This window comes from Montipora capricornis, chromosome 8 (assembly GCF_036669925.1).
Source record: "Montipora capricornis isolate CH-2021 chromosome 8, ASM3666992v2, whole genome shotgun sequence".
Classification (NCBI taxonomy): Eukaryota; Metazoa; Cnidaria; class Anthozoa; order Scleractinia; family Acroporidae; genus Montipora; species Montipora capricornis.
Window position 1 is genome coordinate 50,731,702 of NC_090890.1, and position 17,500 is coordinate 50,749,201.

General features: G+C 39.7%; 1 protein-coding gene across 1 annotated transcript; it reads left to right on the forward strand.

Annotated features, from left to right (window-relative positions):
• The first annotated feature begins 10,683 nt into the window (after window positions 1-10,683).
• On the forward strand, window positions 10,684-16,910 carry LOC138060647 (uncharacterized). The gene has a single exon (XM_068906482.1). The coding sequence runs from the start codon at window positions 11,484-11,486 to the stop codon at window positions 12,165-12,167; it is 684 nt and encodes a 227-aa protein (XP_068762583.1). The 5' UTR covers window positions 10,684-11,483; the 3' UTR covers window positions 12,168-16,910.
• The last annotated feature ends 590 nt before the right edge of the window (window positions 16,911-17,500 follow it).

A 17,500-nucleotide genomic window follows, 5' to 3' on the forward strand; every position in this document is an offset into this window, starting at 1 on the left:
CGCTCGTGTTACTTCCGGGTGGATAGTGTTACACTGATCTTTGGCTGAGATGAAGACGGCAGGAATGTTGTGTTGCTGGGTGAAAATTCTCTATTACATCGTTTTGATCAGCTATCATGTTTGCGACTCTGTGTTCGATTGGCTTAATTACTTTCAGCTGAACGCCAACAAGTCATTTCCTGGATTCTTTGAAGAGTTCCTTTTTTGCTTCAGTTGCCCTTTCGGTTCTTTGATCTCCTTGGGCATGATTGTGGTGTACATATGTTACATCAAGTTTCACGGGGAATGCATTTATCGTGGCTGCTGTGGCTACAAGTTACTCAGTACATGTAACCGTCGTTTCAACGATTTCGAGTTGTTCTTTTCGATTTTGGAACTGTTTGGCAAGGATGCCATTCAAAGTTACATTTTGTATCGGTTTTCCCGATCGGACATCTTGGAAGAACCGACTTGTTATTTTTTGGTCTTCGCATTCTGTAGTCTGTTCGCCCACTTAAAGCTCTGCTCGAGTTTCGTTACGAAGTTGTGTGGATGTGGTGTGGGCGAAGAGAGTTGCTTCAAGTGCAAAAGCGATCCGTGCGGTGACAAGTTTCTGAAGGTCATTGCTTGCTCCATTGGATTCATAGCCTCAGGGATGTGTCTGCTACTCACCATTGTGTCCGTAAGAGGCAGTTTTCATGCTCCAGCACATATTTTCAAGTCGGTTGCCGAACTGCTTTCACGCAGCAAAGACTAACTGATTTGTTTTCGAGTAACTTCATTTCCTGAAAACTGACTTTAAGGTTGTAATTAATAAGGATCGCGTCTTGACATGTGGTTTTCTTGACAAAGAAAAACGGCGAGTGACAATTTGATTACAATACTGAATTACTAGCGATTTAACCATGAGGAAAAGCTTGGTTTTCTAATGAACTGTAAGTCGTATTTTTGTAGTCATTTATCCAAAACTGTGACAAAACTTGACATAGTGAGTTAAATTTAAAACTTGTATATATTTCATGGGCTCTTATGCCATTTTCATCGTAGATCCTATACAAACAAACAGGCTAGTTACCGTGGTTGCAATGGAATTCAATAATGGATTATAAAATTCTTGTAGTACTCTCATGCAAGCTTTCCCTTGAAACGGAGTTCTTAGAAATGTGATTTTAATTCACTTATGTTTTTTAGCTGTTTGTCAGTCTTTGAATTGACAAAGTAACTTCAACTGTTATGACAACTGATTCCACGGTATATTGCCATTTTATGAAAACAAAATATCTTTTTGTTTCTCTCGCAGATGGAGCGGCCTCCTTTTTCGTCTAACGACATGGGCTTGCACGATGAGCCCGGGGATGAGCCTTTCTCTTTATTTATTACTTCACAAGCATTCTTTCTCCATATTTACACTTGCTCAAGAAGAGAGGAAAGAGGCTGCGTGGGTTAACTGAGAAAACAAATCACTATTGTAGTCGTAGTTACTAGTAGTTTGACTGTTTTGGCAGAGCTCAACTTTGGCATTCACACGGAATGTTGCGTGGTCCAGAGCAAACTCAGGGTCTGTTGAATTTCAGGCTTAAGTTTTGGTGTTTAGTCCTCGTCAGGCTAGGGACCTCAGACAAAAGAAAAACCTCCGATAATAAGGACCGCTACAACCTTTTCTGAGCCCGCGAGAATGATCACTCCCCACAAAACCATGTTTTCGCAGATACCGCTGATCACAGAATGTAATCCTGCTAGGTCATTCTTATCGAAGGTCTTCCGAGACAAAAGCCCCAATTTGCTCCTTGCCTAATCTGTCGCCCAGACCCTCGAGCATTTTGGTCATGTTACTTCCGGGTGGGTGGTAAAATTATCCACGATGGAGACATTATGCTGCTTGGGGAGGATTTTCTATTACGTTGGTTTAATTCTCAACATGGGTTGCGACTCTTTGTTCGACTGGTGGAATTATTTCCGCCTATACGTCTATGGGTTTACTGAGAAGACAAATCACTATTATAGTTGTAGTAGTTTGACTGTTTCGGCAGAGCTCAACTTTGGCATTCACAAGGAATACAGCGTGGTCGTGAGCAAACTTAAGGCGCTGTTACACTGTGAAATGTTTCGTGCAACTTGTCTCGCATCTTTTGGCGACATTGTGGCGGGACAAATTGCACGAAACATTTCACAGTGTAACATACCCTGCAACGGCCAAAATCGTTGCGAGACAAGTTGCACGAAAAGTAGAACTTAATTCTACTTTAGGCAACGGCTCTTGCAACTTGTCGCGCAATGATTTTGGCCGTTGTAGGGTATGTTACACTGTGAAATGTTTCGTGCAACTTGTTCCGCCACAATGTCGCCAAAACATTGCGAGACAAGTTGCATGAAACATTTCAGTGTAACAGCGCCTTCAAGGTCTCTTGCATTTCAGGCCTAAGTTTTGGTGTTTAGTCCTCGTCAGGCTAGGGCTCCGAGACAAAAGAAAATCCTTCGATAATAAGGACCGCAACAACCTTTTCTAATCCCGCAAGCATGATCACTCCCCACAAAACCATGTTATCCTAGATACCGCTGATCACAGAATGTTGTCAGAGACAAAACTTCCCAATTTGCTCCTTGTTTAATCTGTCACTCGGACCCTCGAGAATTTTGGTCATGTTACTTCCGGGTGGGTGGTTCAATACACCACGATGGAGACGTTTTGCTGCTTGGGGAAGATATTCTATTATGTTGCTTTAATTTTATACATGATTTGCGACTGTGTGTTCGACTGGTGGAATTATTTCCGCCTATACGTCAATAAGGAGGAATTCAAAGTCGATAATGTCCTATTTTTATTCAGTTCTTTGGTCGGTTTGATGATCAACATTTACATGTTGACGGTGTACTGGCATTACATCAAGTTCCACTGGAATTGCTTCCTCGATGGATGGTTCCTCAATTCTCAATGCTCCTATAAAGACCATCTCCGTCTCAATAGGCTGGAATTGTGGCTTTCGGTTCTGGAGTTAGTCCTCAAGGATGACATTCAAAGTGTCATCGTGTTCCTGATTTATACCTCGCAGCTCCATATCACAGGATCGCCACCCGGCTGGTACTTCATCGCCTTTTCAGCCTGCAGCATCTTTGCGCACCTTAAGCGATTCGTATGCTTTATCACGAAATTATGTGGATGTGGTGAAGGCGAAGAGTATTCATGTATCAAGTTTATCGCGTGTTTAGCTGGATCACTGGCTTCGGCTGTGTTTCTGTTCTTCACCATCTTGTCGCTTCCTATGTGCGGCTATGATGCCAGTAAAAGCTGCTTGCTATCGTATGAACCCAATATCGTATCTTTGACGTCAGGTTGGTTTGCGGTCAACCGAAACTTTACAAGTGATGGATAGGATAGTTTTCTCACAGTTTTCTTTCCCCTGTTGCTGACGCAAAAGAAATAGTTATCAATGTTGCTCGTTGAATATGTAGCTAGTGTCAAAACTCTTATATCAACATGCAGACTGTTCCTTGTAAATTAAATGACATGCACTGTTAATTTGTCAGGACCATGCCTCCATAAACAAGAGAATGAGAGGACGTTACATCTGTGGATAGCAGTTTTCTCTTTCGAATCTCTAACAACATGACAAGAACGTTCGTTTCGTGTTCATTGCCTGCGGTTACATGTATTCGAGTCTGGGATCTTTGTTATCGTTGTGCCATCTTGTTTATGTGAGAACTTCATTGAGTTCTATATTGAGGTTTTTTTTATAGAGAATTTATAAACTGTTATGCGAGCAAATATTATGGAATTAACTAATTGTGGATCAAATCTCATAATTTTTTAGCAGTAGCATCATCGCGCATAATGCCTATTGTTCTCGGGACATTTAGCTCCAGTTCATGTCGTGCGTCATAAAACGTGAACGCTTAGAAAGAGCATCGATCATTGGTTGCCAAGAACGCACAAATCATGGTGACAAGGTGACAGACTAAACAATGAACGCAGAGCGCTATTGTCTCTTTTTTTGTTTCCTAAAATCGCGCATGTGAGCATATTTAGCAATGAACGTTTTATAACAAGGTTAACATTTCCGATTTTGCTTTTATCCACAATGGACAATTTTAGATTTGTTTGTTTGGATAAAAGTTATAAGACACAGAATGTTGAACTCGGCTCATGGTCCAAATATTGTAGAACGCTGGGTATTAATTTTACTGATGCACGCGACTCGTTCTCAAGCTCTGTCTAAGTGGTTCAATAAACTTCTTACTTACTGAAATTAAATCTTACAACAAATTTCCGGAAATTTCGGTTCGTTTGTAAATGGAACACGACACACGACTTTTCCGTTTGTTCCATATAGCGACGCATTACATCAAGCCGACTTGGAGACGTTTTCTCGATGCAGCCAGTCTATCACAACTAAGCTTTTTGATTCCATCACTTGTAACTCAAACCATAAATTGCATAAGCTCTTGCCACCTCGTAACAATTGTGAATTTAATTTAAGACGAAAGAGGAAATTTAATGTCCCTCTGGCTAAGACGAAGAGACTTATGAACACATTTATATATAGTAATTGTAATTAAATTTTTAGCTATATATGTGTATATTTTTCCCATATTTTTGTTAGATTTTATTATTGTGACGATTAATCTAATTCAGCCTATGGCTGCGATTTTAATCAGAATAAACTATCTATCTATCTATCTATCTATCTATCTATCTATCTATGTATCTTTTTGGTTCGTTCCACTGGAAGATTTCCGGGAGTAGCGTGACGTTTCAAAAGGTAGCTCTGGGCGCGATCCATTTGGACAAAAATTCCGGTTTGAATTTCCGAAATTTCCAATCGTCAAATGGAACGGAAAATTCCCGGTAATTCCAACATTCCGGAAAATTTGGTCAACTTCGAGAGGTTGACCAAAATTTCCGAAGAGAACGTTCCGGAAAAGACTGTTTTATTTTATTCTAGACCGAAAATTTTCCAATTTTTGCCCAAATGGATAGACCCTTTGCAGAAATGGCGCCCAAATTTGAATAACACTACTGTATACATCCTTTAGCCTCGTCTTTATGTTTCAAGACAAAGGACTTTTCACATGAATGTGAGGCTAAGGATGTATCAAGTATTTGGGCGCCATTTATGCAAAGGGCCTATCGTGCCCTCTGTTTCCCCAGTTCCAGGCTATTCACGGCCGAGTGCGTAAAATCCAAATCGCCGGGCCGCGAATGGACTTGAGATAGACGGAACACGTTTTTCACCTGATGGAAATTTCCAACAGAATTTCCGGAAATTATTTGTAAGTGGTAAACAACCCCCTCTATTTCACTCGTTCGCTCCGCTCACTCGTGAATTATTTTTTAACACTTGAAGAAATATTTGGTATCTCCGCGAGGCCGTGTAATATCCTCTATATATTTCAAATCAGCAAATTATTGCCACTCGTCCACAAATGGTTATTTGAAACAACCATTTTCATCGCAGTTTTCCGAAAACTAGTTATTTCAAATAGCCATTTCATCACAGCTTTTCTGAAAATGTTTCTGTTTCCATGAAAAGGTCTTTTCCAGCTTCTGAAAACGGTCACTCCCTTGTCTTTAAAGTGTTACTACGATCAGAAATCATTTCTCGTTTTTTTTTTTTTTCACATTTCGAAAGTTCTTGTGCTGAATACTCGAAATGCTAGATTTCATGCAATCATTCCAAGAGAAATACTATTTATTTTGACGGTATTTTTTTCATTTAACGGTCAGCAATACTTGGTGTGGTTCTCACAGAAAAGCCCTCAGAGAGCTGGCGACGAGAAAGTGACGTCATTCACTCACTTGCTTAAAAATGCAGTGTGTGAATGCGGCTTAATTCGTATGCAGAACTCGGATTTGACAATCTGAAAGCTAAAAACTCTCGTGCTGCATACTAATCAAGCAGCATTCACACACTTCATTTTAAAGCTAGTGAGTAAATGACGTCACGTTTCTTCTTGATCCAGATCGCTGAAAGCTTATCGGTCGGAACCGCACCAAGTTATAGCGGACCGTTAAATTAAAAAAAAGGAGTTAAAATAAACAGTCTGCCTCTTGAAATTACTACAAAAATCTTCACCTGTTGAGCATTCAACGCAAGTACTTTCGAAATGTGAAGAAAAAACGTGAGCTGAGTTTTTTCATCATAGTAGCACATAAACGTTTGTCGCGGTGTCACTTGGTTTCAAGGAATGACATAAATTTGTTTGAGATGCATGAACTTTTTTTAGTAAAACGCGACTGCGCGAGAATGAAAATATAAGTCGTGTCTTGACTTCTCCTGTACTTTACTCTTGGGTAGGTTTTTCGTGACAAATATTAATATGGGGCTGTCGTTAGCTCAGGGCCTTAGAGGCACGAACGTCAATCACTTCTAGCTTAATTTTGCCCCTGTTGCCGTGCGCTCATGTTACTTCCGGGTGGATAGTGTTACACTGATCTTTGGCTGAGATGAAGACGGCAAAAATGTTGTGTTGCTGGGTGAAAATTCTCTATTACATCGTTTTGATTAGCTATCATGTTTGCGACTCTGTGTTCGATTGGCTTAATTACTTTGAGCTGAACGCCAACAAGTCATTTCCTGGATTCGTTGAAGATTCCTTTTTTTGCTTCAGTTGTCCTTTCGGTTCGTTGATCTCCTTAGGCATGATTGTGGTGTACGGATACTACATCACGTTTCATGGGGAATGCCTTTACCGTGGCTGCCGTGGCTACAAGACACTCAGTCCATCTAACCGTCGTTTCAACGATTTTGAGTTGTTGTTTTCGATTTTGGAACTGTGCAAGTATGCCATTCAAAGTTACATATTGTATCGCATCTTGGAAGAAGCGACTTGTAATTTTTTGGCCTTTGCACTCTTTAGTTTGTTAGCCCACTCAAAGCTATGCTCGTGTTTCGTTACGAAGTTGTGCGGATGTGGTGTGGGTGAAGAGAGTTGCTGCAAGTGCGGCAGCGATCCGTGCGGTTACAAGGTTGTGAAGGTCATTGCTTGCTTCATTGGATTGATAACATCAGGGATGTGTCTGTACTTCACCATTGTGTCCATAAGCGGCGGTTTTCATGCTCCAGCACATATTTTCAAGTCGCTTGCAGAATGCGTTCACGCAGCAAAGACTAACTGATTTATTTTCGATCATCTTCAGTTCCTGAAAACTGACTTTAAAGTTGTAATTAATAAGGATCCCGTCTTGACATGTTTTCTTGAAAAAAATAGGGAGTGAATTTGATTACAATACTGAATTACTAGCGCTTTAACCACGAGGAACAGCTTAGTTTTGTAAGGAAACTGTAGTCGTATTTTTGTGGTCATTTATCCAAAACTGATACAAAACTTGAAATAGTGAGTTAAATGTAGAACTCGTATATATTTCATGGGCTCTTGTGCCATTTTCATCGTATATCCTAGACAAACAAACAGGCTAGTTACCTTGGTTGCACAGGTTCAGGTTTGGAGGGCCTGCATGCTCTGTCATAATTATACTTCCTTCGTGGTTGTTTCAGTACATAAAGCATTTATCCTATAGTTGAGTAGTATTAGCACACTGGTATAGTAGAGTATTTTGTGGATTGTTTCAAATATTGCTGTACAGGTAAACGTTCCTTGATCGGTTGAAATGGAATTCAATAGTGGATTATAACATTCTTGTAGTACACTCATGCAAGCTTTCCCTGGAACGGAGTTCTTAGAAATGTGATTTTAATTCACTTATGTTTTTTAGCTGTCTTTGAATTGACAGTTTGTTGGTTCTCTACTCTGCACCGAGAGGTTTTCTCCGGGTGCTCCGGTTTGCCCTGTCCTCCGTCAAAAACCAACATTTGACTTGATTTACTTTCATTGTTCATTTCAGTTTACAGTGTCCCCAATTAGCGCTCCAGCGCTAGGACGACTAGACACTTAAATAAAGTTCCTTTTAAAGTAACTTCAACTGTTATGACAACTGATTCCACGGTATTTTTGTTGCCATTTTATGAAAACAAAATGTCTTTTGTTTCTCTCGCAGATGGAACGGTCTCTTTTCCTGGGGATGAGCCTCTCTTTTAATTTATTACATCATAAGCATTCTTTCTCCATATTTACACTTACTCAAAAAGAGAGGAAAGAGGCTGCGTGGGTTCACTGAGAAGACCAGTCAGTATTGTAATCGTAGTAGTTTGACTGTTTTGGCAGAGCTCAACTTTGGCATTCAAACGGAATACAGCGTGGTCCTGAGCAAATTTAGGGTTTGTTGCATTTCAGGCCTAAGTTTTGGTGTTTAGTCCTCGTCAGGCTAGGGCCCCGAGACAAAAGAAAATCCTTCGATAACAAGGACCGCAACAACCTTTTCTAATCCCGCAAGCATGATCACTCCCCACAAAACCATGTTTTCCTAGATACCGCTGATCACAGAATGTTGTCCGAGACAAAAAGCCACAATTTGCTCCTTGTTTAATCTGTCACTCGGACCCTCGAGAATTTTGGTCACGTTACTTTCGGGTGGGTAGTTCAATAATCCACAATGGAGACATTTTGTTGCGTGGGCAAGACTTTTTATTACGTTGGTTTAATTCTCTACATGATTTGCGACTCTTTGTTCGACTGGTCGAATTATGTTCTCCTATACGCAGATAAGGAAGAAGTGGAAGAATGGAAAGTCGATAATTTCCTATTTTTCTTCAGTTCTTCTGTCGGTTTGATAATCAACATTTTCATGTTATGGGTGTACGGGCATTACATCAATTTCCACTGTGATTGCACCTTCGATGTCAAATCTAAGGATCTGTATAACGACAAAATCCTCGATCGGGTGGAATTGTGGCTTTCCGTTGTGGAGTTAGTCCTCAAGGATGACATTCAAAGTGTCATCGTGTTCCTGTATTACGCCTCGCAGCTCCATCTGACAGGATCGCCACCCGGCTGGATTTTTATCGCCTTTTCAGCCTGCAGCATCTTTGCGCACTTTAAGCGATGCGTATGCTTTATCACGAAATTATGTGCATGTGGTGAAGGCGAAGAGTGTTCATGTATCAAGTTGATCTTGTGTTCAGTTGGATCGTTGGCCTCGGTTGTGTTTCTGTTCTTCACCATCTTGTCGCTTCCAATCTGCGGCTATGATGGTAAAAGCTGCTTGCTATCGTATGAACCCAATATCGTATCTTTGACATCACGTTGGCTTGCGGTCAACCGAAACTTTACAAGTCATGGATAGGATAGTTTCCTCACAGTTTTCTTTCCTCTGTTGCTGACGCCAAAGAAATAGTTATCAATGTTGCTCGTTGAATATGTAGGTGGTGTCAAAACTCTTATATCAACATGCAGACTGATCCTTGTAAATTAAATAACATGCACTGTTAATTTGTCAGGACCATACCTCCATTAACAAGAGAATGAGAGGACGTTACATCTGGGGATAGCAGTTTGCTCTTTCTTATCTTTAACAACATGAAAAGAACGTTCGTTCCGTGTTCATTGCATGCGATTACATGTATTTGAGTCTGGGATCTTTGTTATCGTTTGCCATCTTGTTTATGTGAGAACTTCATTAAGTGGTATATTGAGGAGGTTCTTTTTTATAGAGATTCTATAGACTGTTGTGCGTGCAAATATTATGGAATTAACTAATCGTGGATCATATCTCATAATCTTTTAGCAGTAGCATCGCGACTTCCTTGACTGAAAACTGACTTTAAGGTTGTAATGAATAAGGATCGCGTCTCGACATACTGTTTTCTTAAAAAACAGTGAGTGACAATTTGATTACAATAATTACTAGTTAATCTTCAAGAACATCTTAGTTTTCTAAGGAACTGTAATTCGTACTTTTGTAGTCGTTTATCAGAAACCGAAAGAAATTGAAATAGTGACTTAAATGTAGAACTCAGTGTATGTATTTCATGGGCTCTTATGCCATTTTCTTCGTATTTCTGTAGCAAAAAGCCGGCTAGTTACCTTGGTTGCAGCAGGCTTGGAGAGCCTGTATGCTGTGTCATAATTATACTTTCTTCGTGGTTGTTTTGGTACTTAAAGCATTTATACTATTGTTGAGTAGTATTAGTGCATCGTATTTTGTGGATTGTTTCAAATATTGCAGTGACACGTTCGATTATAGGTTGCAATGGAATTCAATAATGGGTTAAAAACAGTCTTGTTGTACACTCAAGCGTTTCCTGGAAACGGAATTCTTAGAAATGTGATTTTAATAGGCCATTTCCGAGTTCATGTCTGCCTCCTCTTCAAAGCGAATCTAAGTGCGAAGTTTTTGTTATGAAAATTAGTTTTCATTCATATGTAAAGTAGAACTAATTACCATCACAAAAACTTCGAACGTAGACTCACTTTGAAGAGGAGGCAGTCATGAACTCGGAAATGGCCTATTCACTTATGTTTTTTCAGCTGTCTGTCAGTCTTTGAATTCACAATGTAACTTCAACTGTTATGACAGCTAATCCGACGGTGTATTACCATTTTATTGAAACAAAATATCTTTTGTTTCTCTCGCATTGAGCCCCTTCTTTACATTTTAAAAGAAACAATGAACTTTATTTAATTGAAGATATAACGACAATTAATGTAGATAATAAAAAACATATTGAACATAGACCGAAAGAGTTCACGTAAACGGGACTGAGATACTAAAAATATATTATCTATATACATGATAAAATAAAACAAAACATTGGCCATCTAGAAAAAATATATATATATATATATAATTACAATGATTCAAAAACAACAACTAGCTATCATACAAAATTGTTCCTTTTAAAGCCAGACTTCTTTCTCTTAACGACATGGGCTTGCACCATGAGCCTCTCTCTTTATTTGTAACGTCATAGGCATTCTTTCTCCATATTCACACTTGCTCGAGAAGAGAGGAAAGAGGTTGCGTGTGTTCGCTGAGAAAATAAGTTACTCAGTGAACTGAAGTTTATTTTGGGTAAAACTGACGCACAATGTGAAGTTCGATGAAGTGATCGTTTCAACTTGCGCCAAATTACAAGAAAACAAGGTGTTTAGCTTGAAATTACGTCCTACAAAGTTCCGGTTTCGGCTTCAGTCGCGCCAGTTCATGTATCTTCAATCATTGCTTTTCACACCGCCAGTGGCTGGCCTAGCTTCGTTTTGATACTACTTCCGGCATTTCCACCGACTTCGGATGACTTTGAGCCCTTCTGCGCAGTCGTTTTTAGGGAAGTCGTGGGGAGGAGGTGAATATGACTCCCCTGAAAACGACCGCGTGGGAGGCTAATGACAGTGGCGTTGCATTTGTTCGCTGAGTTAAGATTTTCTATCTCGTTAGTTTGATTTTTGGCCCTTCTCTGAAAGCAGTTTTATGTTTTATCTAATATATCTTTTAGTGGCTTTATGTTTTTATCTTTTGTTTTGCTTTTTGGCGAAAATTTTTGCCGTTCCTTATCCTTCCGCCGTCGCTCCTTTCGCTTTCACTTGTCGCTAAGGAGTAGAGTCTGGGTACGAAATTGAACAAGTTTACGTAGTGTGCTAGTTTTGTGTCAAGGACAGGGTGGCAATCCACAATGTATATGTTGTGCTGCAAGCTAAAGATTTTCTATTACCTCGTTTTGATCGCATATCATAGTTGCGACGTTTGTTTCGACTGGCAAAATTTTCGTGAACTAAACGAAAACAACACATTTTCTGGAATTTTTGTTTCGACAAACAGCGATGTTGTCAAGATCTTCTTTCTTGTCAGCTGTGTTACTGGCACTGCGTTCAGCATAATCATGGTCTTTTTTGCTTACATATGTTACATCAAGTACCACTGGCACTGCATTCGCCATGCAAGCTACCGATCCGCAAGGTATTCAGATGGCAAATTTTCGATTTTCAGCGACCGTGAATGTGACAATAAATGCAACCGCAAATTCATCACGCTTGAATTATGGGTGTCGGTTCTGGAACTCCTCCTCAAAGATGACTTTCAAAGCGGCATATTATTTTGGATTTACAACTCGCGCCTTGTTACTACCACACCCAACTGGCACTTCATTGCCGTTAACGCCTGCAGCGTCGGAGCACACTTAAAGCTTGGCATATGTTTCATGACAAAATTGTGTGGATGTGGTGCAGGCGAGGACCCTTGTAAGAAGAATTCGTGTCCCAAGATCTTTGCCTGTGTGATTGGATTCATAGGCTCAGTAGTTTTCTTAGGCTTAACCGTCGTGTCCCTGGTGGAGGCTGTAAAGCATTTGCCTTTTTGAGAGCTCTAAACGTCACAATTCAAGAAATTAAGGCTTTGAGCGTTAAAGAAAGGAATTACAGTCCGTGACTGGATCATGAATGTGTTGTTCAACCGATTAGCAAATGTGCCATTTAAAGTCGGTTTGTACTCTGATATCGCTTTTTGTATCCATCTCTAAGGAAACGCGTACCAGACTATTAGAAACTCTGGACTGAGTATTTCATGGTTATAAAACACTGACATGACATTTTGCATAGTTCCTCTAGTTATTGCACGCCAAGAATCAACGATTGTAAACAGGTCATTGTTAGTTGCGGGGCAGTAACTGTCATGTTACATTATGTCGGTCGCTTGCAGTGTATACGTCTTGAATGGTGTTCATTTACTGTCAATGTGAAGTCCACCATGATATGAAAAACATAAACGTAACACCAGGGTTACCGCTCTACTGTTTGCGGCTTCGTCAGACTTCGTAGCGTTTCCAGGAAGTGGCCGGCTTTCTAGGAAATAATTAATTATTCATGAACAGAATGGAGCAACAATTTTTCAAACTTAGATATACAAGAAATGAACACTGTGTATTGTTGTTTACTTTTTACTGAAGTTATTATGTTTATTACTTTCCTTTTCCTAGTCCTAGCTAATTGTCGAAAAAATGAACGGTCGAAAGGTTTTAAGCGCGTGTGGGAAAAAGTCAAAAGAATAATAAAAGTTTCATTGAGGTTACATTGAACGGACGGTACGCTGATAATGGTTTCCCTTACCCCTATGCCAAGGCCATAGAATCTTCTTTATTGTCCCAGATTTCGCGAGCGCATTTTGTAGGCAATTTGCAAAACTAAAGTGACTTACTGGGGCTGGCTAGCCAACGACTCGGTTTACACTAAAACAAGTATGCAAAGGCGGTAGATAGTTAGATGGATGCGATCCACATCTATGTGACTCACTCGTGAGACTCGTTATTGACTCAACTATCATTTCAAACCACGACGACAAAAATCACCTTTCATGATACAATTACATGGATCTTTTATAGATCGTTAAGTCCGTCTTTTTCTTGGAATTCTTGTAGGTAACGCAAGTGCATTTACGTGTCCACTTTCTGTCAACTGTTTTGCTTTTCCTGCACCCCACGACTCAACTCATTAGCATTGCTTGTCAGTTTAACAGAACATTGAGAAATGGAAGAACTGGCAAAGAAATGACAAAAAAATGCTTCTTTTTGCAGCAAATTAAAACATACGCTGCACGGTGATACCGAGTGAAGAAATGAACATATTTTATTAATCACACACAAAAATGAACGTTTATATTAGCTATGAACCGCACGTCCGTGTGTTCATTTTGAAAAACTTGATTTTTTGAATGGAAGAGTACAAGCCAAATACGTATGAATTCACATCATACTGACGGCGGTCTTATTACATCACTAGAATAAACCTATGAACTACGTGTATGGAAAATGTAATAAACGTTTTAATTTTAAAGAAATAAACGCCTACAATTAGCGGATTTCTTCCCAGGATGAGCTAGGCTCATTCATGGAGCTTTATATTCTCTTATTATATTGGACTGTCTATGAAATGCATTCAATTTCATCAATTTCACACCTCTCTGAGAAGAAAGTGAAATAAAGGATGCCTCCATTTTCCAACCCAGATCTCAATATTTTGCATTCGGTTTGACCGTGGGCGGTCAAGATTTGAGCCATCTTTTAATTCCTCGGTTACCAACGGTATTATAAAATGACAATTCTGGGAACCCACCAAATTGAGTAAAGTATTCCGTGATTAACGTTCCCACAATTACAATCTACATCAGAAGCAATTGACAACGATTGAACGCGAATCGGCGCGAATGTAAATGTAAGTCCTTTCTCGACTTCTCGTGTGCTTTACTCTTAGGTAGGTTTTTCGTGACAAATTTTAATATGGGGCTGTCATTAGTTCAGGGACAAGAACGAACGTCAATCACTCCTGACCCTCTTGACTTGCGCTCACGTTACTTCCGGGTAGATAGTGAAACTGCCTTTTGGCTGAGATAAAGATGGCAGAAATGTTGCTTTGCTTGGTGAAGATTTTCTATTACCTCGTTTTGATCGCATATCATGGTTGCGACGTTTATTTCGATGGGCGTAATTACTTTGAGCTGAAAGCCAACAGTTCATTTTCTGGATTTGAAGAGCCCCTCTTTGTAGTTAGTTGTGCTCGATCGCGTCTTGACTTGTGGTTTTCTTGAAAAAAAAAAACGGCGAGTGACAATTTGATTACAATACTGAATTACTAGCGATTTAACCATGAGGAAAAGCTTAGTTTTCTAATGAACTGTAAGTCGTATTTTTGTAGTCATTTGTCCAAAACTGTGACAAAACTTGACATAGTGAGTTAAATGTACAACTTGTATACATTTCATGGGCTCTTATGCCATTTTCATCGTAGATCCTATACAAGCAAACAGGCTAGTTACCGTGGTTGCAATGGAATTCAGTAATGGATTATAAAATTCTTGTAGTACACTTATGCAAGCTTTCCCTGGAAACGGAGTTCTTAGAAATTTGATTTTAATTCACTTATGTTTTTTAGCTGTTTTTCAGTCTTTGAATTGACAAAGTAACTTCAACTGTTATGACAACTTATTCCATGGTATATTGCCGTTTTGTGAAAATAAAATATCTTTTGTTTCTCTCGCAGATGGAGCGGCCTCCTTTTTCGTCTAACGACATGGGCTTGCACGATGAGCCCGGGGATGAGCCTCTCTCTTTATTTATTACTTCATAAGCTTTCTTTTTCCATATTTACACTTGCTCAAGAAGAGAGGAAAGAGGCTGCGTGGGTTTACTGAGAAGACAAATCACTATTGTAGTCGTAGTTACGAGTAGTTTGACTGTTTTGGCAGAGCTCAACTTTGGCATTCACACGGAATGCAGCGTGGTCCAGAGAAAACTTAGGGTCTGTTGAATTTCAGGCTTAAGTTTTGGTGTTTAGTCCTCGTCAGGCTATGGACCTTAGACAAAAGAAAAACCGATAACAAGGACCTCTACAACCTTTTCTAAGCCCGCGAGAATGATCACTCCCCACAAAACCATGTTTTCGCAGATACCGCTGATCACAGAATGTAGTCCAGCTAGGTCATTGTTATCGAAGGTCTTCCGAGACAAAAGCCCCAATTTGCTCCTTGCTTAATCTGTCGCTCGGACCCTAGAGCATTTTGGTCATGTTACTTCCGGGTGGGTGGTAAAATTATCTACGATGGAGACGCTATGCTGCTTGGGGAAGATCATCTATTACGTTGGTTTAATTCTCTACATGGGTTGCGACTCTTTGTTCGACTGGTGGAATTATTTCCGCCTATACGTCAATAAGGATGAGTTCAAAGTCGGTAAATTCCTATTTTTCTTCAGTTCTTCAGTTGGTTTGATGATCAACATTTTCATGTTGATGGTGTACTGTCATTACATCAAGTTCCACTGGGATTGCTCCCTCTATGGCGAGTCTAAATGTCGCTATAAAGATCATCTCCGTCTCAATAGGCTGGAATTGTGTCTTTCGGTTCTGGAGTTAGTCCTCAAGGATGACATTCAAAGTGTCATCGTGTTCCTGTATTACGCCTCGCAGCTTCATCTGACAGGATCGCAACCCGGCTGGATTTTTGTCGCCTTTTCAGCCTGCAGCATCTTTGCGCACTTTAAGCGATGCGTATGCTTTATCACGAAATTATGTGCATGTGGTGAAGGCGAAGAGTGTTCATGTATCAAGTTGATCTTGTGTTCAGCTGGATCGTTGGCCTCGGTTGTGTTTATGTTCTTCACCATCTTGTCGCTTCCAATCTGCGGCTATGATGGTAAAAGCTGCTTGCTATCGTATGAACCCAATATAGTATCTTTGACATTAGGTAGGTTTGAGGTCAACCGAAACTTTACAAGTCATGGATAGGATAGTTTTCTCACAGTTTTCTTTCCTCTGTTGCTGACGCCAAAGAAATAGTTATCAATGTTGCTCGTTGAATATGTAGGTGGTGTCAAAACTCTTATATCAACATGCAGACTGATCCTTGTAAATTAAATGACATGCACTGTTGATTTGTCAGGACCATGCCTCCATAAACAAGAGAATGAGAGGACGTTACATCTGGGGATAGCAGTTTGCTCTTTCTTATCTTTAACAACATGAAAAGAACGTTCGTTCCGTGTTCATTGCATGCGGTTACATGTATTTGAAACTGGGATCTTTGTTATCGTTGTGCCATCTTGTTTATGTGAGAACTTCATTGAGTGGTATATTGAGGAGGTTCTTTTTTATAGAGATTCTATAGGTTGTTGTGCGTGCAAATATTATGGAATTAACTAATCGTGGATCATATCTCATAATCTTTTAGCAGTAGCATCGCAACTTCCTTGAATGAAAACTGACTTTAAGGTTGTAATTAATAAGGATGGCGTCTCGACATACTGTTTTCTTAAAAAACAGTGAGTGACAATTTGATTACGATAATTACGAGTTAATCTTCAAGAACATCTTAGTTTTCTAAGGAACTGTAATTCGTACTTTTGTAGTCGTTTATCAGAAACCGAAAGAACTTGAAATAGTGACTTAAATGTAGAACTCACTGTATGTATTTCATGGGCTCTAATTCCATTTTCTTCGTATTTCTGTAGAAAAAAGCCGGCTAGTTACCTTGGTTGCAGCAGGCTTGGAGGGCCTGTATGCTGTGTCATAATTATACTTCCTTCGTGGTTGTTTCGGTACTTAAAGCATTTATACTATTGTTGAGTAGTTTTAGTGCATTGTATTTTGTGGATTGTTTCAAATATTGCAGTGACACGTTCCGTTACAGGTTGCAATGGAATTCAATAATGGGTTAAAAACAGTCTTGTTGTACACTCAAGCGTTTCCCGGCTGGAAACGGAATTCTTAGAAATGTGATTTTAATAGGCCATTTCCGAGTTCATGTCTACCTCCTCTTCAAAGCGAATCTAAGTGCGAAGTTTTTGTTATGAAAATTAGTTTTCATTCATATGTAAAGTAGAAATGGCCTATTCACTTACGTTTTTTCAGCTGTCTGTCAGTCTTTGAATTTACAATGTAACTTCAACTGTTATGACAGCTAATCCGACGGTGTATTACCATTTTATTGAAGCAAAATATCTTTTGTTTCTCTCGCATTGAACCCCTTCTTTCTCTTAACGACATGGGCTTGCACGATGAGCCTCTCTCTTTATTTGTAACGTCATAGGCATTCTTTCTCCATATTCACACTTGCTCGATAAGAGAGGAATGAGGCTGCGTGAGTTCACTGAGAAAATAAGCTACTCAGTGAATTGAAGTTTATTTTGGGTAAAACTGACGCACAACC